General features: G+C 41.8%; 1 protein-coding gene across 1 annotated transcript; it reads right to left on the bottom strand.

Annotated features, from left to right (window-relative positions):
- Window positions 1-538: 538 nt before the first annotated feature.
- PON1 (paraoxonase 1) lies at window positions 539-27,237 on the bottom strand. The gene is made up of 9 exons (XM_010972548.3): window positions 27,103-27,237; window positions 18,734-18,804; window positions 17,197-17,252; window positions 15,762-15,930; window positions 12,634-12,760; window positions 9,344-9,544; window positions 7,930-8,011; window positions 3,948-4,076; window positions 539-939 (listed from the first exon to the last, which is right to left on the bottom strand). The coding sequence occupies exons 1-9, from the start codon at window positions 27,174-27,176 to the stop codon at window positions 781-783; spliced, it is 1,068 nt and encodes a 355-aa protein (XP_010970850.1). The 5' UTR covers window positions 27,177-27,237; the 3' UTR covers window positions 539-780.
- Between the last annotated feature and the right edge of the window lie 31 nt (window positions 27,238-27,268).

Here is a 27,268-nt window from a genome sequence, read left to right as displayed (position 1 = left end):
AGGAAAACCTACCGTCACCACTTCAACAACAATAATTGCCTTTGGGACAGTTAGCTCTGCCTGAATCAATTATGGGCTTCCTTCTGTATCCAGTCATCGAAGTGAACAAATTTCTTCCTTTCATCAAGTCAGAGAAGCTGAAATGTACACACTGAGATAACAGACACTCATCATCGTCAGGTATGATGACACTCCCAAGAATGTTAGGATTTTCCTACAGGCCGTTCCAGAGGAGAAGCGAATGTGCAAGAGTAGGAGAGCTGGGGTCGCAGGTCTCTGTTTACTAGGAGCATCATATTAGAAGGGGGAGTGGGGATGAGTCTAAGTGTACTGGTCAGGACACTTGCCCGGAGCTGAGGGCCACTCCTCAGGGCACGTCTGCTCGTCGGGCACGGGGGCCGGAGACTCCGAGCCAGTGCGGGGCTCTGAGGCAGCAGGAAGCTCAGGTGCTCTCAGGGAACACGTGTTTAGGGAAAGTGCTTTCTGGGTCACATACGGTTAACTTAAGGCCTGACAACTGACATGACAGTTCTAGCAATTTGATTGAAAAGGATCTTTATTGATAAATGAGGTTTTCAAATATCCCAAGACTGATTCGATATCATACTCTCTAAAAGGCCTTATGCATCGTATCTGTTCCCAGTTAAACACACTTTCATCTCTTGTGATGTCCAAATTTAGGGTCAGCAATTCATTGGATGAGATCACTGTGGTCTCTTAAATGGGGCAACCGGTTGAAATGAGCTCACAGTTGCCAGGGCCCGGGTGCAAATCGGCCTGTTAGAGCTTACAGTAAAGGGCTTTGTGGAACACAGTACCAGTCAGCAGTTTCCCTTTGTACACAGAGGCAACTGAACTTCCTTGTAACACTGTTCCATTTTCCGCGTAAACCACTGTCACTTTGGGTTCCTCTGTTAAAATGTTCTGGATTCGGAGTACCTATCAAAAAATAACATTAGATGAGTACTTTTTAAAGTCACTTGAAACATAACTTTAAATGTGGGATCATTTCTCCATAAGAAGCAGCCTTTAGGTAAACCGTATTTTGTTACAAAATTACTATCTATATAAGACACTGTTTCCTCACTGGCAAAATGGCAGGTTTTGATCAGGTGATCTTTAATAGAGACAGAGACTCAGAAGCCTGTAGAGGCCAGGCATAAGTCAATAGCACAGCCTGGGTGTGAGACATTAAGGAGCCATGGGGACTATGGTAAATGAGGGATTGGGTTAACTCAGTAATAGTCAAATTATTTAATTATCTCCATGCTGGAATTTAGCCAGTTTTTGTGTGGTTTCAGATAAGCTAGGAATTTAGATATTCAGACTTAATTCTTGGTTTTTAAAATGTGGCAATAAAAACAAAAAAAAAAAAGAGTATTGCCCAGAAAAGAACACATCTCTATACCACACTTACCATTCCTCTGAACTTAAGGTCCCAACTCTAAATGTGTAAGATAAGTTCAGTTTCCTTCCATATTTGCATATTTCATATGATTTGTCATTAGCAACAGTATAGTAGTATTTAAGTTGACTATATGTAATAGTCGATATTTGATCATTTTGGCCAACAAAGAATTACATGATTCACATACTATAACGAGCACACCATAAGGCCAGAGCCCAGGGTCACATTTTGGACCTTCCACTTAACTGTTTGTTTCCCACTTGTAGAATGAGATGGATGTGACTAATCTAACTCTAAATTCCCTTTCAACTCTACATTCCTGTTATTCTTAAGCCTTTACGATAAAATTCGGTGACTTGAGGAACGGACCCCTATATACAAAAACACCAAATATGGCAGAGTAGGCATGCTAGCGCTTGTGTATTAAAGGGTCAGTGGGAGCATTTAAAAGGACCTCTTCATGAATAAACTAGATGTTAGTTATGAACTCACCTGATTTCATACTTAGTACATACTTGCTAGTGGTAACACAGTGTTTACTTTGGTTGCTATTTTTGTTATCACAATTGTTTTAACTTCACAAAAGTAACTCTCTTGTAACTAGTGATAACTAGAATATTCTGAAAACAAGAGAATCTATGTTTATGCATTTCTGAACTCCCAATTATCATGCAATGTAGTACATTAACTTTTAGTGTATAAATTACATTTTGTAATGGCATATGTACTAATTTAATTGAAAAGGATATCAAAATAGTTTTCGTGATAACAGATGTCAGAAACTAATACAATAAAAGGAAATAAACCATACTGGAATTTAAACAAATAAATAAGAATAAAAGGACCTGTTCAAAACAGCTGTCACCAAAGACAGATGTTTTAGGAAATTGCTATAGTATTAACAATGCTGCAGTTACTTACTGGGAAATAGTGGATGGTGCACCTTGGCTTAAGTAAGCCACTTTCTAATAAACTAAATCACTCTTCTATGGGGCAGTGCATTAGATGATGAATTGTTATTACTTTTTGCTATTCCTTATGAGATTCATCATTAGTAAGGAAGTATTTTTTTCCCAGAACAGCAAACCAAGTTCATGCTGTAGCAAATGACCCAAGTTCACCAAATGAGCTAACAAGCAAGAACAAATTAGAATCTAACATTCTGCCCAGTTGCGAACAGTGAACACGCCAGAGCGTACCTTTCTTCAGTTCTATTCAGCGTACCACACAGCAGTCCTAATAGCTACGAACCAGCAACAGGCACAAAGGATTGCCATTCACCATGATCAAAACTGTCCTGCAAACCTAGAGATAATGGGTATGATGGGCCAACGTGTCACTGCAAATACACATTTGGTTTTTGTTTTTTATCCAAGAGACACCAGCTTTTAAAAAAAAAACTTTTTTCAGGGGTGGAGGGTGGGATGAGACTGACTCGTAAAACTCAGCTTTAAAAAGAATACGTAGCAGTGAACTATGTCAAAAATTATACCATGTATTTGATGTAAACAAGTATAACTAGTACATACTGAAAACTCCAAATAGAAAACCCCAGGTAACTCAAAGTAAATGTTCAGATGCCCATGGCAGAGTGAGTTTCAAATTCTCTGTTTTGCCAGAACAGTCCACCGAAAAAAGACCACGGACATGAATAGGGTCTTGGGGTACTATAACTAAGATGGAAGAGGTCTTTTGGGCCCAGATCATTCCAGCAAGTGATCTATGTTCCCATTCTGCCGGGAAGGTTTAGAGAAGATGGCCAGCTCTGCTTCAGGACTGGTCCGTTCCATGAACGTGTGCATGTACTGACACACAGGAAGAGGGGGCTGAACAGGAACGCAGGTAACTCAAATGATTAGACCGTAGCAATATGGCACATCACAATTTTTAAACTATTGTGAATTCTCAAGCTGGAGAAACTCACTATTGAAATAAAGATATGGACCCCAGTCCAGTACTGGCTAACCTAACCAAGCTCTCCAGGCCCACTGTCCGCTCTGCTCAGCCTGTACAAAGCCCATTCAGGGCCCCCTCGCCCTCCGCCTCCTGCTAAGGGTTGACCAAGGAGCAGCAGCAGTGGGGGGTGGGAGGCCTGAGACGGAGGTGGGGTTTTACTCCAGGCTCCCTCCCTGGGGGGGCCCTGCTGGTTGGCTACATCCCTCAACAGGAGGGGAGGCTCTTCTCCCAGCATCCTCTCCACACACAGCTCTCCTCTTGTTCTGGCTTCTGGTAACCATTTCCTGCCTCCCATGCTAGCCCTGGGGTCCTGCATTATCCCCTGTTCATCCCTACCTGTCCACAAACCTTTGAACATAGTGCTCTCATTAAATCCTCTCAAATAACCCAATTTACATGTCCCATCTGTCTCCTGCCTAGACTGACTCAAATGCCTCCCAAAGTCAAATTCCTTTTTTTATCTGACCATTTGGATCATCTATCTATGTCCCCCTTTTATTTGCACACATAATTGAGATTTATGTTTTCAACTGAAAAACAGCTGGGAATAAGGTCGCTGATACGATTCATTTTTCAAACTAACCTCTGATCCAGGAGGATTCTCCGGGTCATAGAAGAAGATTTTCATGCCATTGGGGTGGCATCCAATCCAAAGGTCCCCTGTCACAGGATCCACAGATATGTTATCCACGAGTGTGTCAAAGTCCAGGGACTTTCGGATTAAAACCAAGGAGAGAAGGAAGGACAGAAAGTGAAAAAAAAAAAATTGAGAGGTGGAGGAGCAACATATCAGGGAAAACTATCATCATGTCCTTGGTCACCACACTCCTGGCTCCAGGGACATGACAATTCTGCCCCATTTCACTAGCACTCGGAGAATTCCTCTAGCTTTCCATTCATGCTAGTATTCTGCCAATTTCCACGACATATGAGGGGGATGATCAGAAAATGAAGAAAGACTGTTAAGAGGTCAGATGAAAGCATTTGGAATAACATCTGTGCAATGAACTTAAAACTGAAAGAAAAAAAGTTTTAAGGGCAGCACAAAACAGTTCCTTCTAAAATGGCATGTGCAAATGATATTTTTATAAGCTTTCCAAAAACAACCAGGCAATGTAGATTCGTTTCTGCTGAGAACATCAATGAAAGGTAGGCTGTTCTTTAATGGCTAATCACAGGCTGTGCAGCCAGAGAAGAAATGGTCACCCGGGGTCTAATTTTTTCCTTGGAGTTGAGGAAAAGTTTCTTCTTTAGCTCCCTGATGTTATTCAACTCCCTGTTCTTCTGCTGTTTATTTTCTAAATATAAGCCACAAGCATGTGATGACTGCACAGATTGCTGTCGAGGCTTTGTACCGGGATCATAAATAATATCAACGATTCTTAATTCCATCATTCATCATCGTGGCTGCCTTCTACCGGGGAGAAATCACATCTATTTGTTTACCTCTAACTCTCAGTTGGAGAAACAATATCTCCCGCCTACCTCTAACAGAGGCCAGCATACCTCAGCGCCCAGAGACCCGGTAATAACTGGTGGTGACTCATCACGAAGGCCAGCGTGTGGGCAGACACCGCGGCGAGCCCGCGCTGCCCTGAGCTTCCGACTCAAAATGAGAACCATCCCCCCGTGGCCGTGGAGGGACTAGAGGGCTCAAGCACTGAGGCAGAGCCATCACTCACTCTCCCCCCAGGAACATGAAAGTTTGGCCAAAGGAAGCAGCTGAGCAAACGTCCTCTGGCCAAAATCAACTCCAAGTCTTCTCCATCCCCCAAACCCCGGCTTTCTCAGTGTCAAGACATTGTAGGCTGATGTGTCAAAGTCTTCCCGTGAGGAAAATGTTTTCTCAGGGCTCTGCTATTATCTCTGGAAGGGGCCATTGCCAACTGGTGAATTTTAATGCAGATGAAAGCCTGCAGAGATGAGAGTCGGGTGGGGAAGGGGGCTGGGAGGAGGACACAGAAGCCTGGGGTCCCATTCATTCAACACACAATTACTGAGCTCCTGCCACGGCCACCTGCTGACAAGGGGCACGCCTGGTTCCTGCCAAGCAAGAGCTGGCAGTTCAGCAGGGAGCCCATCTTGGGCTCAGTAATGAACCCTTCCCTTGCAAATCTGTAATTCCTAGTGATACTAACTCACCACGATGCTCATGCGTACCATGTTTCATGCTGCCACAAAGCCCAGTGGAAATGTTTACACTCCATGGTCAAGGAAACAATGGTTTATTCTCTTTGGGGAAAACAGTATCCCTGTTAATAAATAACCCAATTTTTAGAGAACCGGAACTCACTGAAGTGAGACTCAATCACTGGCTGTGTCTTGGAGGTTTTTTTCCTTTTGAGGAGGGGATTATTTTTATTGCAATAAAATATGCAAAACATTTAAGTTTGTCATTTTAACCATTTTTAAGTGTATGACTCACATTTCAATGTCCTGTATTTGTCACCACTACCCATTTCCAGAACCTTTCATCAGCCCGAGCAGAAACTGCACCCAACAGCTCCCCTAGTCCTCCCTCCCTCACCCCCTGGTAAACTCCATTCCACTTTCTGCTAATGAATTTGACTATTCCGGGTCCCTCATATAAGTGGAACCATACAATATCTGTCCTTTTGGGTCTATATTATTTCACTGAGCATAATATCTTCAAGATTCATCCATGTTGTGGCGTGAATTAGTACTTCATTCCTTTTTAAGGCTGAGTAATATTTCACTGACATAAACCCGTCCATGTCTCATTACAAATTCTAAGAACAGTCCCAGCTAGTTTATCAAATTTCTTGGCACTCCAAGTATTAATTACCTGGCCTTAATTAACATGACCCTTCAAAAGAAAGAACAACATCACGGTCAAGGGTGGGGGTCTCAACTGCACCGTCAAGTCAGGAGACGGGCACGATCTGCTGTCAGACATGGGAGCCAAATGTGAAACAAGCCTTTGCCCTCGATCCCCTCTCGGCAGGAGCCGCGCCTTTATCATTCTGTGATGAATGTGTATTGGATTGGGTTCAATTCTTATAAAATCTTTTAACTTTCAATTTGCAGAAGCACCTATTGTTATAACTACAATTTGTTCTTATTCCCTCAGCCAGTATGGGTGTGTGAAATTCTATTTTACTTCAGCTAATGCCAAACCAGCCCTGCCAGTGATTTTGAATGTCAAACAGGATGTTACATTTGATGTTGCTTCAAGGTAATTTTCCTGGAGTGAAGCCCCTCAGGGCAGTACCTGAAATGTGCTGACAGGCTCATCACTCCGGGCCTGATGACAGCGCTTCATGCCCTGGGCGGTACGGCGGGGGAGCGATGTCTTTGTGCCTTTGGGAAGCATTACCTTCGTAATGCTCCACTTTGCTTTTACTTTTCCTTTCCTCTCCTTTGTGTTTTTACCCCTTTTGATCCAAACTTTCAGGCTGAATCAGAATTGGTGCAGGTAGACAACAAACCCCTGAAGAATGCCCAGACCCGCCACGCTAATTTAACAATTAATTCGTTGAGTGCCTACTAGGGGTGAGAACTCTTCCAGGAACCCATCAAAAAAAAAAAAAAAAAAAAAAATCTGTCCTGTGGAGCTTATACCCTAGTGGGAGAGGCAGATAATGGAGAGGATAAATAAAATACAAAACATGTTAGCAAGGGGAGGGTATAGCTCAGTGGAAGAGCGTGTGCTTAGCATGCACAAGGTCCTGGGTTCAACCCCTGGTACCTCCATTAAACAAACAAACAATAAATAAACCTCATTACCATCCCCCCAAAAAACCCCTGAAAATTTTCAAAAAAAAAAGTTAGCAAAGGATGCTGAAGGGAAAATAAAGCTGTAAAGGAGACAGGAAGGGGTGTGTGTGTGTGTGTGTGTGTGTGTGTGTGTGTGTGTGTGTGTGAGAGAGAGAGAGTGTGTGTTTAGGGAGGAGCAAAGCTGCAAGTTTAGATGAGGTAAAGTGACATCTTAGTGAAATCTGGAAAGATACAAAGGAGACTGCCATGGGCACTGGAGGAGGCACACCTGAGCAGGGGAACACATGCCCGGTGCTGAGGCAGGGCCTTGCTGGGTGAGCTCCAGAAGCACTCAGGCTGGAGAGGCTGGGCGGGGGGGAAGGGTGTGGGCGGGCGGGGGGGCAAGGGCCAGAGAAACAGGCAGCTGCGTGACAGGCAGTGGGGGCACCTGGTGGCCACCGTGAGTACTCAGGTTTTATGTATACTGTGTGGAGCGCTGCCCTGTTAGATACAAGTTGATGCTACTCTTCTTGCCTGTTCCAATGGAGGGAAAAAGAGAGAGAGAAAGTGGGGGGTGGAGGGAGGAAGGAAAGAAGGAAGCAGGCTGAAGAACACAATGCCAAGCTTGAAATTCACTAGAGCAGAAAGACTCCAAGTTTCACAGGCGATCTGCAGCTGAGCGGAAGTGAACAACACACACACACAATGCTGGTGACTCTAAACACAGGAGTGAAAAATCGGTTCTCACCCACTCCAATTAGACAGTCTTTTCCCCCTTACTTTTAATTTCGCAAATCAATTAGAATCTAATTATCACTCTGCCAACTTACAGGGTTAATACATCTTACCTTCAATGGAGTTAAAGTCCAATTAGCGTGCTTTTCATACACATGAATCTTATGCGCCAGCAACTCAGCTACATAGACGTACCTTCAAAGAAGAAAGTGCTACATCAAAGCTCGTAAAGTGATTCAGAAGGTCACCGCGAAGTTGTAATAACTCTTCCTAGCGAATAACTTTGCTTAGAGACTGAAAAATGGAATCCAACTCAAAGCACACCAAATTCTGAAAGAACTCAATGACTTGACAGTGAACAAAGGGGTTTTAATCTCTGAATAGTTATCTCTAAAGGTGGGAAGCTAGTTGGCCCCCATTAGTAGGGAGGGAACTGAGCTCTAACACCAGCTCTTCATGTCCGGGAGCCAAAAGCATCACAGTGCTTCTCTTGGTTTGCCCAGATAGTGGCAAGCCCCAGATTCTCCGTTTCCAAGGATACTGAGTTCTCTTAGGTGGGCTGCAGGGAAGCCCCTTGACCACCAGCCCCTTGTTTTAGGCCAGAGAAAGGATGAGAGAAGACAAGGCACTTGGCCCGGATCTGCGAGCAGAAAACTTCCTCCCCTCTGCCCTGAGTCTGGTCCTGACCCTGCAGATTGATTGTTTTGCACACAGTACGATGTCACATTCATCATAAGGATGTGTGGCCAGTCTAAGCACAAGGCATCCCAGAACAGAGAGAGAAACGACTGCTGGATTATCTGCTATTTCTGAAGACCAGAAGATGATATGAATCCCTGAAAGCTGCCTCTGTTGCTTTCTCTAACTATGTTATTAACCCTCTGAATAGTCTAAGTATGTCACAAATCCTTGATGATACAAGATGAGGAATATGTGTGTGTGTGTGTGTGTGTGTGTGTGTGTGTGTGTGTATACACATCACATATACACATACAATGGGACCCAGTGCTGGTCTGTGAATTGTTTCAGGGCCACCACCAGATAATAATGTAAATCAACTGCATCACAAATCATTCTATTTAGTGAAACTGACTTTTCCCCCCAAAGCAACACTTTCTTGACAAGGAAGCAATGCCTGGATTTACATTTTGGTGTAAGCTCTTTGTCTTGTCACAGACCAGCACTGCTGATATACACTTACTTACAAACCGTTAATCCCATTCAAAAAATCTTCCCTCTAAGCAAAGCTGTATAGTAATGCTAAACGATTATTATGCTCCTCCCTGCCTTGATATGCCCTTTTTTTCCCCAAGAAAGAAATTTAAAAGAGTATGTCTTCACAAAACAGAAGATTTTGATTTGATCTATTTTACCCCCTAAAAAATTAAGACAGTTCCTATTCTGTTCCAGTTTCCTCTTACTGGGATGACATGTTAAAATGCATCACATTATTTAGGAAAAGAATGTGTTCTAAAGATGTCTGACGAAATCTGGGGACACGCATGACGTTTTAAAGAGTTCACGTACTTGCCGTCAGGTGAAACGTTGATTCCATTTGCAAAATCAAATCCGTCGGCCACCACTCGAACTTCATTTGGACTGTAGTAAACAACATTTGACCACGCTAGACCCAAATATATCTCCCAGGATCTCAAGTAGGGGTCAACAAAATAGTGATCATTGGTGGCATAGAAGTGTTCAGGCCCCACAGCGACAATGTCATTCACACTGAAATTCGAACACATACACATGACACATGCAGGTGAAGGCAGGTACATTACAGGGCTGTGTCCTGGCATTTATTAATGTCGACTCCTAAAATGAAGATGTGGAATGGAGCCATCCCCACAGCTGTTATGGCACAGAACTGTATGAAATCATTCTCACCTGCACAATCCTCAAAGCCAGTAATTCCTCTAACAAATCCTAAGAGGTTAGTATAGCAATGGAACATAAAAATCCTATTAACTGTATCTTTAAAATAGTCCTATTTTGTGTGTGTGTGTGTAGACAGACTATATGCAGTAGACATTAACTAGGCCAGGAATCATTATCAGGGCAACATTTCTTTATGCTCATGTAGACCCCTCCTCTCATAGAGAACAGTCCAAGGCAGCATCAGGCAACGGAAAAAATCCTGGCAATCTGGAGACCTGTATCTTAGTTAAAGGTCTGCTACTATTAGCTGTGTGATTTAGGGGAAATTAATCATGTCCTAGATCTACACAGGGAGGATGAGATGGGCTAGTCCACCTTTCAGCCCTACAGGGTCACTTCCAGCCGTAAAGTTTCATGATTCTAAACTGAGTGAAATGTCCCTGAGCAGGAACACTCAGAAATAGGATGCTGTGGTTTTTTCTGTTGTTGTTGTTCTAATTCTGATTCTGATTCTCTCTGTGTTACTGAAAACCTAAGATATATGAGTCTATTTTTCTACTTTAATAGGTACAACAGCGAACACATAAGTGAGTCATTCTTGGCTGATTGAGGTGACAGAAGTTCCCGGGGGCCATTATCTGGGAGAGAATTATCTCTGCTCCACTGCGGAGGGCAGCGCAGCCAGCATCGCCTCTGACGCAGCTCTGGGCTCCTGGGCGAGTTAGATAAGCACACAGAGCCTCAGTTTTCTCATCTGTAGAGAGAGGTTAAATGATTTTCCCAAAGTCACACAGCTCATTAGTAGAAGACTAAGGGTCAGAATCTTCATTTGTGGAGCTGCAGTGGGAATTTCAATGAGACAATGCCTGTCCTCTGCTCTGCAGCAAGCCTGCCACCCACTAAGCCCTCCATCGATGGCAGCCACTGTCACTACACGAGAGAAAAAAGGGTCTAGGAATCTGGGCTTAGTCTGTACAGGCTCCAGGCGCAGCCTGCAGGCTGGGTTTTCCCCCTTTTTAAAGGTGAATTTCTGAAATTTGTATGCCTTGTACCCTTTGCTGTCTCTCCTAAAAAGGAGCAGAGCAGCGTGGTTTAGGGTATTAACTGTGAAAGCTGACGGACTCTATCTGAAGCCTGGCGTTGCCAGCTATCATCTGTAGGGCTACAGCATGTCACTGAACTCAGAGCCTCTCTATACTGTGAAAGGTTGAGGCAAGAAGAAAATGAAATAATGAATCAAAGACCTTGGCACCACGCCTGGCATGTAGTAAATGACCAATAATGGCCACTGTGTTGTTATTAAAATCATGCTTAAATTATAATAGATTAGTCATTGGACTATTAATGCTATAAACAACCATATAAACAACCATCAATACAAGGCAGAAACTATCCATGGCTAGTCCTTGGGTTTAGAGAGCAGAATTTTAGTTAATTGTAGCACTATGGCTATTTTCAGTTTGGTCCTAATCGCCAAAGACCAATATATTTGCAACCGCCCAGAAAAAAATACACTAACCCTGGGGAATTGGACAAAGTTGATTCCCAAGATTAATTGGTAAAACAGAGAAAATACGTTTTCACTATTTCATAGTGGCTCAGAGCATAAGCACTGGACTCAAGCTACCAGGGTTATAATCCCAGCTGCACCGTCACTGACGGTGTCACCTGGGGCAAATTAAATAGTCCAGGCCTCAATTTTTTTTAATCCAAAATGATATCATAATAAAACCTAATTAAGAAGGTATTTGTAAAAAATTACAAAATAATCTATTATTTTAATAACATCCTGCCTCCTTTTCCCTAATTTAGATCTTGGTATTTGGCACATTCTCCAGATACTCAGTGGCCTCATTCTCTTCCCAAACTGTACTTGTTGAATGATTATATGAATAAACTCTCCCACCAAAAGCTGTTCTCTGAACTACCACGCAGAAGATGACCTGGACCACAGTTTGTAATGGACACTAACTGGTTGACCTGCATCCAGTAACTCCATTTCTCTCCAATCTCAGTCTCCTCATCTTCAAACCCACCAAGGAAGAAAGGACAGCAAAGAGCACGGGTAACACTGAGCACATACCACTTACCAGGTACTCTGCTGGGAACCTGCATGCAAATAACACACAATTTAAAAGAAACCTAGATTTACAAATACTGAGATACTTGAATTCAGCAGGTAAATTATTCAAATAGAGGTTGCGATTCTAGAAAGTCATAATGATTAGAGGATAAAAATCATTTGGGAACACAATGCCAGAGCATTGTCCTAAATCCATCACTACCTCATAAACCAAACCCTAAGGCAAGTGAGGACGTTAACTTTGTGCTGGGTTGGTGGGGATCAGGGACCCATGGGTGTTTTCTTTCCCTGTGTGTTACATTGTCAAGGAACCCTGGATGAAGCTGATGGTTACCCCAGATCTGCTACTTCCAAAATCGTGTGCAAACAAACAGCAGTAGAGGCAGCACAGGTAGGTCTTCAAGGCACCAGATTTCCTGTCTCCTCTTAGGTTTGTGTTTCTAATTCACAGAAACACCTAAGATTCTATTTTTTAATATAAAAATAAATAATAAGCAAATCAGCTCAAAATGCGAAATTCGTCTATGAAATCGGTTTAGGTTTGAAATACTAAGCCTGGGTTTGGAGAAGAGCAGAATTTTTTCATGGTAAGAGCTCAAAGGAATGCTCTCTGAGGCCAGGAGCCTAACCAGCATCCAGCCAAGCTGGGAAACGAAGGAGGAAGAGGATGGGTCTTCTCGGAGGGGCCTGAATCCTCACAAGTTTCTGCAGAACATTTGGAGAAGTTTGTGATCATTAGAAAGGAGAGTTGCCATTATCTCCCTGTCCCCCCTACCCCCTGAGCCTAAAGGGAAAACTGTAAGTGGATTACCCACCCCCTGTTAAAGGAAAATAGGAATAAGACATATCCCAGTACTTAGGGAGAAGCTGGTGTTTGATGGTTTTCAGATGCAAAAGTGACTTTTCTTCTTCTTGAAATTTAAACAACTCAACCGTGGACTTCAAATATGGATGGTTCACCACCAGCAGGTACACAGTATTATCTGAGAAGAGATTAAAAACAAAAATTGACACATTAACTGGGCTCTCAGCTGTCAGCCCTGTCTCCAAAAAGCAATTTCAACCCACCTCCAACTAGTACTTAGGGTGTCAGGCAGATGGAATATTTTCATTTCTTTTTAGAGAGAAGCATTTGTGACTGCTGCAAAGAAAAATGGCTAAAGGAAGAACCTGTGACAGTCTCTAAAAACTCCAGACTCCAGAGCTGGAAAAAATCCTCAACTTAAGAATGGGCAGTCCTTGACACTAAAACTCCAAAGAGCTTGTTAAGCTTTCTATTGCAATGGTCTCAGCAAGGCGCAGTGTTGAGATAAAAGGCGTGAAGAATAGCAACATGAAAAGGTGTGCACAGGTATAATTTACACAGTGTGAGATGATAAATTCCATAAAAAGAACACCTGAGAGAGAACATCAAAGGGGAGCAGCTTCTGTGAGTCAGCTCGACTTCGGGTCATGAAAGAGACCAGTCTAAGTGGTCAAGAAGGTGTGATCAGAGTCAGCGAGTGCAGTCAGACTAGAGTCTTCACCTTCGGAAGCAGTGAGTCCTTAGAGAGCTTCGGTGTGACCAGATGGGGGTTTAAAGGAAAACAGTGTCAAGTTTAGTAGGTTGAAATGAAGAAAGTTGAAGAGAAGTCAGCTAGGAGACTCCTGTTTAGTCCATTCAACCAACAAGTGTTTACTTTAATTGGCATTAAGTGCTACAAAGAGGAAACAAAGCCAGATAAAGAGATGGAGACTAATGAGACGTCTTCTTCATGGGAGTCAAGGAAGTTCTGATGAGATGATGTTAAAGCAGAGATCTAGATGAAATAAGAAACTGAACTATGTGAGTATCTGGGGGAAGAGTGTTCCAGGCTGAGCGAAGAGAGTGTGCAAAGGGCCTGAGGCAGCAGCTTCCTCGGCACATTCACTTTATAGTGAGGCTGTGGTTGGAGTAGGAGGAGTGAAAGTGGGACAGCTGAAGCCAGAGAAATAGGAACCACAGTGAGTCCTGTTAGGGCAGAGGGTAAGGATCCAGGATTTGCTTCTAGGAGGCTTTCAGCCAAGGAGTAACATGACCTGTGGGTCTGTGGTAACCCATGCATGTGGAGAGAAAGCACTGGACCAGGAGGATGGCACTGACGAGAAAAGGCAGGAAGGGCATGAGAGGTACTTGACAAGAAGGACCAAAAGTCCCTGATGATGGCTGAGGAGGGAGGGAGTCGGAAATCAAACATAAGGGAGGATTAAAACCCGGATTCACATTGTGCACAGCAGATTCCACCTCTAGGAATTTATCCTAAGCAAATATTCACAGAAGATGTATGTATAAGCATGTGTACCTTGGCATCGTTTCAATGAGCCTAAAGGTGGGAACAGGCTGAATATCCATCAACAGATGAACTATCTCATGGTACTCCCATGCAATGGAATTCTAAACAGCCATTGCAAAGCAGCTCTAAGTGCACTGTCAGAGAAAGGAGTCTGTGATGTCGTGTTTAACGCAAAAGCAATTTATAGAAGGCCCTGCATAATACTTGTGTGATTATTTCCCCATTTTAATTTAACAGAGTATACACATACCCAACACTGTGTTTCTTTGCCCTTAAAAATATTTTTAAATTAAAATACCATGTTGATAAATGGGTGAAGAGACTATTGAAGGGAAATATATCTAAATGTGTATTTCATATATATGTGTGTGTGTGTGTATATATGTATATATATGAAAGAAGGGAATTCATAAGGGGTAGACATGAAGAAGGGAAGACAAAAGGATTGAGAACACTTTTTGACATTTTGAGTTTACTGGGGCTATAGGAGGGAAGCCAAAAGAAGTATCTGCTAAGCAGAAGGGAGGGAACTGAAGGGCTGATTAAAATAACAACAACAACAATAATAATACCCCATATTTGGGGGTGTTCTCCAAGAAAACAGGTATAGTTACAGTTGTGACGTGACTGAACTTTCTGAAATAGAGAAAATAAAGAGGAGGCGAAAGATCAGTCCTTTGGGGAATGCTCAGAGAGTCTGAAATGAGTGACAAAGCAATGAAGAGGGGAGAAAACCTGCAGTACAATCAGGAGGAGGGCAGATGCGTGTGTCCGGGAGGAGAGACTGACTTGAAGGACAGAGCGGTGGACAGCATACAATGAGACGGAGGAAGGAAGGAGGGAGGGAGAAGGGGAGAAGGGAAGGAGAGGAAGAGAGAATTGGTTAATAGAGACGTCGCTGATGATTTCCAAGGCAACGATTTTAGCTTCCCACAATGGGAAAGTACGGAAGAAGGACCGAAGGAGGGACTGTCTCATGAGGAGATGGAGCCCATGGGGATAGACATGGTTCTCAACCCTGCTCTTACATTTTATCTCCTGGAGAACATGTAACAAGTACTGCTGCCCAAGCCTCCCTCAGACCGACTGAATCAGAATCTGTGGGGCTGCCGCCTGGGCATCTGGCTGTTTAAAACTCCCCAGGTGCTTGTGTGTACAACTGGGGTTGAGGGTTAATATAGAGCCCAAGGACATGGCTGCAAAAAGAAGGGAAGAAATGGGATGAAGGCATAAGGGAGGGGGGCAACATGTGAAAATGTGGAGAAGCAGTGCGAAGACAAACAGAGGAACCAGTGGTTAGGGGCATCGACGGTGACTTTCCGTCAGGATCTACAATTTGCAGGTGCTTTACATTAGAAAAACCTATTCCTGTAAATGGCTGGACCTATAAAATTATTTAAAATGGAAAAACCGATAACGACTAGGGCTGAGTATTATTACTATAGTAATTATAGGGATACTGTGAATGTTGGTATTTTCAAAAATTTGGTGCTTTACAAATCTCAATCATTTAATGGTTATACTCTTATATTTAATTAATATAGGGAGAAGTTTAAAACCCAGAATTAAGAACATTATTCATGATTACACTGTAGCTGGATGAAAAGAAATATTCATTTTTTTCTGTTTTTCTTTTCTTTTTCGATTTTTAATAAACATTAAATATTGTTACCTTCATCTGTGAATGTGCTAATCCCATGAGGGTTAAATGAAGACAAATCAAAGTTACTTCCCTTGATCTTCAATACCAAAACGGTCGGCTCCTCTTCGTTCAGGTCCATCAGAAGTATCTTTCCAGGCTCATTGGATTCAAAGCTCTTTATTTGAGGATATTTTAATCCCTTATAAAATAATGGAGGAGAAAACACAACCACATTACAAATACTTCAAGTGCTGATGAAGGTGGTAGATGGCAGTTGGTTCACACTGTCTGGTTCAGGCCACAGGCCCACCTAGGAAGCCCCTTATCTGGCTTGTGCAATAGACCCATGGGTTTCGGAAGCCACATACTCCACCAGACAACCCCACACAACAGGCACAGACCCTTCCATCACCAGCTGCAAAGCCATGAGTGTTGAAAGTCACACCTACCAACCCATGAGAAAGACTGAAAAAAAATTGGAAGAGCAGACCAAAGAGGCATTTACTAAAAGGCTTCACTAATATAAGTAAGAAACATGGAGAGAACATTGGTTTTTGATCCATCCCTTGGCAGGTTCCTTGGAAGCATCTCAGAGACAAAAGTTTAGGGGAAGAGTCTAGTGAGTTCAGGGAACAACTCCTTTCTTAGCCTGTGGTCAGAACAACACAGCTGCTATTGGTTTTAGATCCTGGGGTCCCCTATAAGATTTTGCTTGAAGTATATATTCTGTGGCTTAAAAGAAAAGTTTATAAAACACTTCTGCAGAGGATGACTCACCTTCTATCTCCATAGGAGAAAACTGGATAAAGTAAATTTCAACAGGCAGCAAAGGGTTTTCAATGACTGGGTGACTTGTATGCTGTATCCTATCAACTGTTGTCCTAGACTAGGTTGATAATTTCTTCTGTTTTGAGCTATATCACAACGATCTGTATGCAGGAGAGGTTCAACAACATGATGGCTTCTCTAAAGTTTAGAAATTATGGAATGACCTATCAACAATTTTAAACTAAATGGCTTATTCTGAAAAGTGTGAGGAAAAAATCTAAATGACATGTGAAGGGATACATACACACACACACACACACATATATCTCCACTTAATTCAGCAAATATTTGAATACACCACTTAAAGACTGCAGGGAATAGACACATGAATGGGAAGCCATTCTTGAGCTCATCAGACTCACAAATTGCCACAATGGAAGATAAGGGAATGTAAGAGTTCTGTGTACACAGTAATATGTATAGAACATATACAATCATAGAACACACATATGCATAGAACACATATGATCATAATCATAACACCAGTGTGAAAGCATACACAGTTTGTTTTTTAAACCATATCTCTGCTCATTTTGCTTGAAGATGGGCATTGGTGTATAGAGGGCAGAAACGAAAGGCTTAAGCTGCTGGTCCTAGAAAATGGTTCAGAGAACAGTATATGAAAGGAAACACCCACTGAGCTAATGAAGGCCAGACCGTTACGAAGTATCTCCAAGTCTTCAGAGCCAGCTTCTGTCAGAAAAGAGAACAGAAAGCACAGATTATTTCAGGCTGCTGCAGGAAGTGAGGGGTCTCTTTCTTTATCACCCCTAACTTGAAAATGGGGCTACATACGTAGCTCTTCTTTGATAGATTGAGAATAATTATCATTTATTTATTCAAATTGACCAATATGATTACTTAAAAATTAAAAGACATTCATATAAATTAAGTGTATTTAAAATTTACACTTAGTATATTTGTTTTAAATTGATGGACTAGAACTTTTCCTCAGAGTTTGAAACCTCTTAAAGTTGATGGAAATTCATGAAATGCACAAAAGATAGTTATTTGAAAATAACCTGCTGTTTTCTTAAAGATACAGAATAAACTCCCAATATATGTTGATACTTAATAATTCCAAATCAAATAAACTCTTTGAAAACCATATTGGAAACATAAACAAATTCCAAATGTTTTGGTTAAAATGGGGGTACAGTTCAAATGCCAAATGTGCATTTACCATTAATTATAAACATCAGTAAAATATCACCAAGTTAGTTATGCTTTAAGTACACATACTTTTTTTTGAATTTCAATCTTGAGACAAATTAGATTTTTGGTTTGGTATGGATACTCTTAGTGGAGATGTTTGTTTTTCAAATATCCAAAGATATTTAATTCAATATCATATTTGTTTTTTAGAAAGAAATATCGAACTATAAGATATCTGACCAAGCTTACTGAGGTTAACTGCATTAAGTCATCTAGTCTAGTCTTTCCAAGCTCAGTTAACTGAAATAAATAATTGTTTGAAAGAACCTTCAAAACAGTAAAAGCATAAATCTCAAATAAGTTGTTCTCAAATAACAAAGCTGGCTGGCTGAAGTCAGATGGAGACTTGAGTCCTTCGACACTGCCTGTGAGTTGCTGATCAGCTGCTATTCCCCAGCCCTTTTATCTTTGCTCATGGGCCTGCCTCCCAGAATGGAAGCCCCATAATTACTTTCCCAGCTTCCTTTGCAGCTAGGATGGCAGCCTGGTGTCTAGCTCTGACTAATGAGATCTAAGAGGAAATCTGCTAAGGCTTCTGGGAAAAACTGTCCTCCCAGAATTAAAAGAGAGATCCACGGGGAGAAGCCTTGAGGTGACTGCAAAGGTGTATGAGGTCTTTTTAAAACTTTAGCCTTTACTTATTGCTTTTTCTCCCTCTTCTGTCCCTCCTCTGCCATCTGCTCAGGTTATATTACCATAAAATCAAACACTGTCTGACTATTGTTTTTGCTAAACTGACGGAACAAAAGCAAATGATCAAAACACGCTCAAAACCTTGGCAATAGGTTGGTAAAGTCAGAAGTCAAGTAATTTGGTATTCATAACTAGCTACTGTCTTATAATACGCTCCTGGTTCATAATTTTATTTTTGAACAAAATTAAACAGGTGTATTAATCAAATACACAGCAAGATAATACTGCAAGTTCAAATGAGATACTCCCTCCATTCAAAGACTTACCTATTCCTTTTACTAATTTACAGTTGGGAAGTTCTACTGGTTTTATTTCTCGGAAAGCAGCCATTCGTGTTCTGGAAGAGAAAAAAAGGAATAAAACATGCATAAAACTAGTCAGAAATAATAATTAAGTTGCAAAGGTAAGCAGCCAATAAAGTTCTCTTTAACTGAACTTTGCCTGGATTTCAATCCCAGGGTTGGTCCCTGGAACCTCAGTGATTCTACCAGACAAGGTCAGAACAAGGCACATGGGGCCTCTGGGCACAGCATTTTCAGTATTTATTTAGCAGAGCTGGAGAGATACACAAAGGAGTTTCCTCTCCAGGGCTCTGTGCACTTTGGCAGAACAGGAACTATTTCATCAGCTGTGTCAGGAGTCCTAAGTGGAAATTTGGGTTAAATAGCAACATGGTTCCAATTTATTCCACCGATGTTTTAGGGCTGCTGACAGATGGGCCTCCTGCCTGTCTGCCCAATCTGGCCCCAAAGCCTGGACTGGGCATCTGCTTTCGGGTGTGTTACTCAAAAAATGCAGATGTGCTTAAAGGATTTATAACTTCAGAAAATCATACCCAAGGCCAGCATCTAAAAAGGCATTGCACACACACACACAAAAGTAACTTATTAAAACTGAGTGCATAAACATCCACTGTAGGGAGCATGTAAAGGAAGGACAAAGGGAAAAGCAACAGACGTGAGAAGGAAGTACCAGCAGGCTGCCTGCATGAAGCAGAGCTATTGATGGGACATTTGAAAGAAATGGACCACAACATTAGGACAGCCAAGAGATTTAAACAATAAACAGTTTTTTTGAGAACTAATGATACAATATAATAACAGTGAGTAGCAACAATTATCCAACAATCCCTAGAAATCTTTTTTGGCTAAAGATAGACAGGTGGAGAAATTCTTCACTTGCCTTACTGGTATTGGGTCTCACAGGAGGAGGAGGATGGGTTAGGGGTGACTGCACACTCTGGATAAAATTCTTAACAGCATGGTATAAGACAACAGGAATTTGGGGGTGACTGACCTTTCATCCTTTCAATCAGGAAAAAATGTAGCACGTTCCTACTACCACACCTTTGACTATCAATTCCACCTTCTGAGAGGGTCTGAGCTAAGAGGCTAGGAGTAGGGTCTAGTAATCAGCCTTGTTAAAGCACTACAATTCATCCTGAGGCACAGAGTGGAGAACCACCAGTTTGGGTGCTAAAGACCCAGAGACAATGGATAGACGAGGAAGGCCTGGCCTGCAAGGAGAGGGTGGCTCCCTGAAGGACGGACGTGGACTTAGAAAGCAGACTTCAAAGTTGGGATCTGCTCCCATGACCTGAGACACTGAAAGATATGTCAACAAAAGAAATCTGGTATTATCATCACGAAAGTTGGCAATAAAGAAATAAAAGGTAAAGTTATGGAACAGCAGTTTGCGAACTTTTCCAATTAAGATACACATTAGTAAAAGCATTTTGTATGGTAGAAACACACATCTCACACACCACACACACACACACACCTTAAACCTGATTCACAAAAGAATACTCACCCTGATACATGTCATACATTCTTAACTTTTTATTCAATTCTATTTCATGTATTTAAAAATGCTAATCATACAAATAACAAATGTTGGTGAGGATGTGGAGAAAAGGGAACCCTCATACACTGTTGGTGGCAATGTAAATTGTTGCAGCCACTGTGGAAGACAGTATGGAGGTTTCTCAAAAAAACTAAAAAAGAGAACTATCATATGACCCAGCAATTCCACTCCTGGGTCTCAAAAAAATGCAAACACTAATTTATAAAGATACATGTACCCCAATGTTCACAGCAGCACTATTTACAATAGCGAAGATATGGAAACAATCTAAATGTTCATTAACAGATAAATGGATAAAGATGTGGTAGATATAGATATAGATATAGATATAGACATAGATATAGATATATAGTATAGATATATACACATACACACACACCACACACATACACACAGAAATACTACTCAGACATAAAAAATGAAATCTTGCCATTTGCAACAACATAGGCGGACCTGGAGAGTATTATACTTAGTGAAATAAGACAGACAGAAAGACAAATACTGTATGTTATCACTTACATGTAGAATCTTAATATTATATATAAAATAAAACAAAAAAATCAAACAAATGAATGGCAATAACAAAACAAATAGACTCAGAGATACAGAGAACAAATTAGTGGTTACCAATGGGTAGAGGCAAGAGGGGAGGGGCAAGATAGGGTTAGGGGATTAAGAGGTAAGACAAATGAGCTACAAGGATATATTGTACAGAATATAGCCAATATTTTATAATAACTATAAATGAAGTATAATGTAGAAAAATATTGTATCACTACGTTGTATGTCTGAAACTAATGTAATACTGTAAATCAACTACAGTTCAATTTAAAAAATAATAAAATAAAAATAAATACTAGATATAACTACTAAGCTGATTTTGTGACCCACCATTTTGAAAAATAGTGGTCTAGAGAAAGCTCAGTGACTATTCACAGAGTGCCCCAAGGAACTCAGAGGATACAAGATGCTAAGGGTGGTGGTCATAGTCAAGGACAATACAAAGAGTGACACAGAAGAGATTCAATGACATGAAATCACCGAGTAGGTCAAGACTTGTGAAAAATGCCAAGGGAAGCCAGATTAGCTTTTTTTAGAGTCAAAATCACACAGGAATAAGAGGCATGCAGCCTGGTTTGCAAAGTTCATTAAAAGTGATGGGTTCACAGCACAGCATTGTAAACTGACTATACTTCAATTAAAAAAGAAAAAAATATATATATGTATGTATGTGCGTGTGTGTATATTTATGTGTGTGTATATTATCTGTGTATATTGTGTGTGTATATATTTGTGTATGTATGTGTGTATGTATGTGTGTGTATATTTATGTATGTGTGTATGTGTGTGTATATGTATGTGTATGTATGTATGTGTATTTATGTATGTGTGTGTATATATATATGTGTATATGTATTTATATATGTGTGTGTATTTATATATGTGTGTATTTATGTATGTGTGTGTATTTATGTGTGTGTATTTATGTGTGTGTATTTATGTATGTGTGTGTATTTATGTATGTGTGTGTATTTATGTATGTGTGTGTATTTATGTATGTGTGTGTATTTATGTATGTGTGTGTATTTATGTATGTGTGTGTATGTTTATGTGTGTGTATGTTTATGTGTGTGTATGTTTATGTGTGTGTATGTTTATGTGTGTGTATGTTTATGTGTGTGTATATTTATGTGTGTGTATATTTATGTGTGTGTGTGTATGGGCAGAGGAAAGCAGAATTGATCAGCCCCTATTCTAACTCAGGCTTCTCTCTCATGGAAGGTGATCTCTAACCTGTAAAGAGCAGAATCATCAGTCAAAGGGAGGCCAGGGTAGGTAAGGAAGCATTAAAGTCAGCACTGGGCTCCCTTTGACTGTGATTATTCTGCCCTTTCCAGGTTAGAGATCATCTTCCATGAGAGAGAAGTCTGAACTTTGGGTTCAAATCTGTGGCCAAAACAAGTCAAATCTCAACAGAATAACCACTGTTGCCACAGTTCAGGTACTATATATACTCTCGTTTAATCCTAAACATCTCTTGGAGGTATTGTTTTCCCTGTTTTACAGATGACTAAGATGCAGTGGCTTTCCAAGGCTACAAAATTATAAAGTGGCTGAGCTGGAGTCGGAACTCAAGTATGAATGCAAGGATCACATTCAGTCCTCTGCTCAAGCAAAACTTACCAGTATCACTGCTTTCAGGAAGCTGGAGGACATGCCAAAAGACAATTCAGCCTGTGTTACTATAATCCAGCTCATATTTTTCTATTTTATTCTCAATTATCAGGAAATATCTTGTCAAGGGCTTGATTAAGTCCAAATGTTCCAGGTCTAAGGGATAAAGTTCAATGTCTGAGATGTGTGGCTGATTTATAAGCCACTGAACTCTGGCCAGAAATCACATACTCCCTGCTGTGAATTATTTTTTGCAAATACATGCCAGCTCCTTACAAAAGAAAGTAAGGATATTTAGCTATACATTAAGAAGTCCATTCTGGAACCTTCCTTGGAGCCAGACATACCCTCACCAGTCTACTTTCTGCCACTGTACACTCCTTATTCTTCAGTACTCCTTACTGGGTCCTACTACATGCCAAGCCCTGTGCTGAGGGCTCTTACAGATACTTTCTTAATCTCTTCAGCCACCTCTGAGGCAATGATTAATACTTTACCTGTTTTAACTGGTAAGAAAACTGAGGCCAGGGAAGCTAAGTAGGTTGCCTGCGGTCACTTATTTAAAAGGACAGAGTTGGGATTTGAAATCAGGTGCCATGACACCAAGGACCCTTTTCTCTGTATCACTTTCTCACCTCCTTTCACTTGTTCATGCAAGCTTTCCCTTCACTTGGTCCTTTACCTGCTAATCCACCAGGAAGATTCCTACTCATGACAGTCTATAGCTCCTCCTGATCTTCTGTGATAGGATTAATAACTCCATTTATCCTCCTGAACCTTCACAGATACATCTATGGAGTCTTTTACCATATTGTTTTATAGTAATCAGTTTTTGGTCCTGTTGCTCAACAGTAAACTCTGAAACCTGTGAGTGGATACTGTATCCTAATTTATCCCTCCAGCAAAAACAGGACATGCAGACAGAAGGTACTCAGCTGAATTGTTTTGTGGAATTAGCAGTCTGGTGCATCAGATGGAGAAGATGATGTTGGTTGCATGGATAGGGGAGACCAGAGAGTTATTGTCCTTATCCTAGAGTCTCAGTGAGGTATTATCATGATATATATTCAAGTATCACTCGTTAGGTGGATCATTCATAGGTAGATTTTTGAGATAACATACAGCGATAATAAAAGCTAACATTTACAGAGTATATTCTTTGTGCCAGATGTGTGTATGTGTGTGTGTGTGTGTGTGTGTGTGTGTGTGTGTGTGTATATATTCCAATGTGATATGTACCATGATCCTGTAATATTTAGGTGGAGAAACAGGTTCAGAATGGTAAAGTGACTTGAATGTTGTGGAATTGAGATCCAACCCAGGTCAGCTGGAATCCCCCACTGCCCTCTTCCCACTAGCATGTGTTTCTTGGAGTGGGCATGGGAAAAGCAGAAATTAGCCTTGACATTTCCTTCTAATAAAGGGAAACACAGTGGTCTCATACATTACAATGGACATTTTGGAGGAAGTTGCCACAGAGATGCTGGGCTGCAACATTCCATACTCCAGGGGGCGCTGTTCATACCGTAGTCCAAGACATTCCCTGGACTTGAGCAGTGCACACCATGCAAGGCCACCAGCAGCCAAATACAAAGATGGGCAGGGAAGAATACTGGTCGAGGGAGCTCCCTTAGTCTTTCTTAGTTCCTTCCCCTGTGCTGCAATCACCTCAGAAGCATCAGCCTCCCCAGTTCCCCTCCTTCCCCACCCCAGGCACAACTAGAATCTTTTCACAAGTTCCCTCCAGCCCTAGGCCTATATAACTTCTTGTGAACCTGCCCCACTCCCATACACCCCATCTCTGAAGAGAAAAGGATGTATCCACTCTGGGAATTTGGCTTGCCCCTGATGCAGGTCTCAGAACATAACTGCTTCCCTTCTCTCCTGCAGGCAGATTCATGATCTTCTCTGGGATTCAGGGGCCTTATCTTTAAAATGGGAATAAAGGTAATTTACTGATCGCCCAGGATCTCTTGATCTGGTTCTAAGATGGGTGATTCAGGAATGAGTGTCCCTTGGAGACAGGCATACAAATCCCCCGAGGAGCTTGTGAAATAAGGCTAATTCTGCTTCAGTTGTGTGGGGTGGGGCCTGAGATTCTGCAAATCCTGGAAGCTCAGGTGCTGCTCGTGCATCTGGTCCACAGTCTCTTTGGGTAAGGAGGCTTTAGAGCCTTTCCAACAGCGGGTGGAATTTCCCTTCCTCCACTGACCTGGGCTGCTTGAAGGCTCTGCACCCACCCTCTACCCCCATAACCACCCATCCTCCCAGCTTTGCATGGCCCTATTCCTGCTGTGGCTGTTCTGTGCCTCTTTTCCATTCAAAAATCAAAGGTCCATCCCACTCCTACTCTCCTTTTCCCTTCTCAGTCATCTGATTACAGCCAGAAGTTCAAGGACTGAGGCTCACTCCCCACTTGCTGGATCCAGGTGCTGAAAGTCAAACAGTAAGTTCTTACTTATGAACGAGACCAGGTCTTTCCACTGCAACAACCCCATCGCAAAGTGTCCCCTGCAGGCACCCTATCCACAAAAGGAAACTACAGGCAAGGCCAACAAGAGGACTCCCAGAGACTGACATTATGCTAAGCTATGACCAGAGTCTGCTTTGGTCCCTTCAGACAAACGAGAATCAGGGCTCACAAACTAAGGCCAATCTTCCCCTAATGACCAAACTTTTTCATCTGAAATTTAAGTCTTAGTGCAAATCAATGGTACAGAATAATTTGTCTCAAACTATACACCAGAGTGTTTTACAGGATGTTCACAGATAGGACAAAAAAAAAAAAAAAAAGGAGTGAAGGAGGTGGGCAAGTAAGTCTGTGAAATGATTAAACGAAGCAAAATCGTTTCCTGTTTTTGTTTTGTATTTTCTACTGAAGGACTTTTCAAAGATTTCAATATGCCAGAATGCATTGTCAATCTCTGAGAAAAGGCTAAAACAGACATTTCCCGAATATATTTGTCCAAGGAGCCTATTTTTTTATGGAGCAAGTCTTGTGACTTGTGTTCCAGGGAACAAACCTGGGGAAATATTAATGTTGGATCAAATAAGCTAAGACTTCATGTTGAGAGAGAAACTTTTTAGGGTGGTGGTGGTACTGCTATACTTTTACACAAGAACCTATACAAAATGCCTAGTTTCCATTCTCAGAGTAAATTATGGATGGTACACTCGAAAGACCCTCACTCCTTCCTGGCAGATCTGTAATTCTTTAGAAGATATCTTGGTGTGGGGCAACTTGCAGAATGTGGGCAGAACAAACCCAGGGATAAATGCAAATGGAGAATCAAAAGGAGAAAGCCTAGAAGGGGTGTTAGATACTTACACCTCATTTATTTTCATCCCAGGGTAATACCACAAGCCGTGTGTGTGTGTGTGTGTGTATAATGTATTTATATACACACATTTTACATATATATACTTTGGCAACAAATAATACCGTGATTAATGAAAACCCACAAATTGTAATTTTTACATCATTAAAAACCCCAAATCACTGTTTCTTTCTTTTTCCTAACAGTTTGTGATTCCAAAACAACCAACAATTAGAAGGAAAAATAAAAAGCCCAATAGTTACAAAAACCTATTCTGAACATAAATTCCCAACCAGTCCATAGGGCCATATGATTTTTTTTTAATCCAGAATGTTCAATTTGATTTTAGTAATATTTAACTTCTAAGTAAATATTGAGAGATTATTGATTAAGCCTTAGGGATGAGGGTGATCTCTTGACTTTGAACCTCTATAAACAGTTATTACAAAACCACTGATACATTCCTAAAACCTTATTTTCCCTTTGTCTAGTAGCTAACGGTTTACACGTACTTTAAGAGAAGCAGGGCAGGCACAAACATATATTGAACAGTTACTATGTCCCAGGCAAACTGTTAGGTGATTTGTATATGAGTGTGCCTCGATTGAGGCTTACTGAAACAGCTGATATTAAGAGATGTAAAGTGATTTGCCCAAGATCCCACAAGGGAAGGGACAGAGCAAGAGCCAGAACATTAAATGCCAACGCCAGGGTTCTTCCCCTCAGCCCCCAGTGGGAGCAGGTGAGCCAGCACGCACCCATTCGCTCTCACCGGCTCTGCTCCAAACACAAGTTTTCTGTCTCTCTCTGTGTGGCCTCAGATTGAGAGTCTCCAAGCTGGGAAGGTTTGTGCCACCGCCAGGCAGGCAAGGCAGGGTTTCTTCCCTAGTTCACACAATATAGGGGCACCACCAGCCTGGTTATCTGTTTTGTAGTGACGCTGAAAAGTGAATCTATAGCCAAAAACCGCGGGTCTACATGAAAAATTAATTTGTTCAGGCCAACAACTTGGCCACCCACACGGATGAAAATTGTGTCCCTAACCCACCTCCCAGGCTGTGAGTAAGGGTATGTTTTCAGGTGGCTCAGGAAAGTTGGAAAAATATTTATGAAATCGCTACGGGATGTGTAACCAGCCCTTGTCAGCAGATTTTCTAAGAGCCTGGGCCCTGCTTGGGGGTGGGGTGGGGTGGGGAGGGGTGGGGGTGCTGCTGGGCCTGGCCAGGGCGTGGGAAGGACAGGACCTGGGCTGCAGGCCTCACCACACCCCAACTTACTGGTAAGAAGACCGGTGGTCCCTGAAGAGTGCCAGTCCCACTCCCAAAATGGTGAGCACCAACAGCTTCGCCATGGCCTGGGACAGGCGCCGGAAAGATGGACTGATGCACCGACGGCCGGAGCCCCTGCCTGCTTGCAGCCTCCGGCCGCCCGGATTTAGCCCCA

This window comes from Camelus bactrianus, chromosome 7 (genome assembly GCF_048773025.1).
Source record: "Camelus bactrianus isolate YW-2024 breed Bactrian camel chromosome 7, ASM4877302v1, whole genome shotgun sequence".
Taxonomy (NCBI): domain Eukaryota; kingdom Metazoa; phylum Chordata; class Mammalia; order Artiodactyla; family Camelidae; genus Camelus; species Camelus bactrianus.
This window is presented reverse-complemented; position numbering and strand designations above follow the sequence as displayed.

Coding starts and splice junctions, on each gene's coding strand:
- PON1 (XM_010972548.3), bottom strand. CDS start 27,176: ATGGCGAAGCTGTTGGTGCTCACCATTTTGGGAGTGGGACTGGCACTC. Junction 18,805..27,102: donor GACCACCGGTCTTCTTACCA/GTAAGTTGGGGT, acceptor TTTCTCTTCCAG/AACACGAATGGCTGCTTTCC. Junction 4,077..7,929: donor GGACTTTAACTCCATTGAAG/GTAAGATGTATT, acceptor TTAATCCGAAAG/TCCCTGGACTTTGACACACT.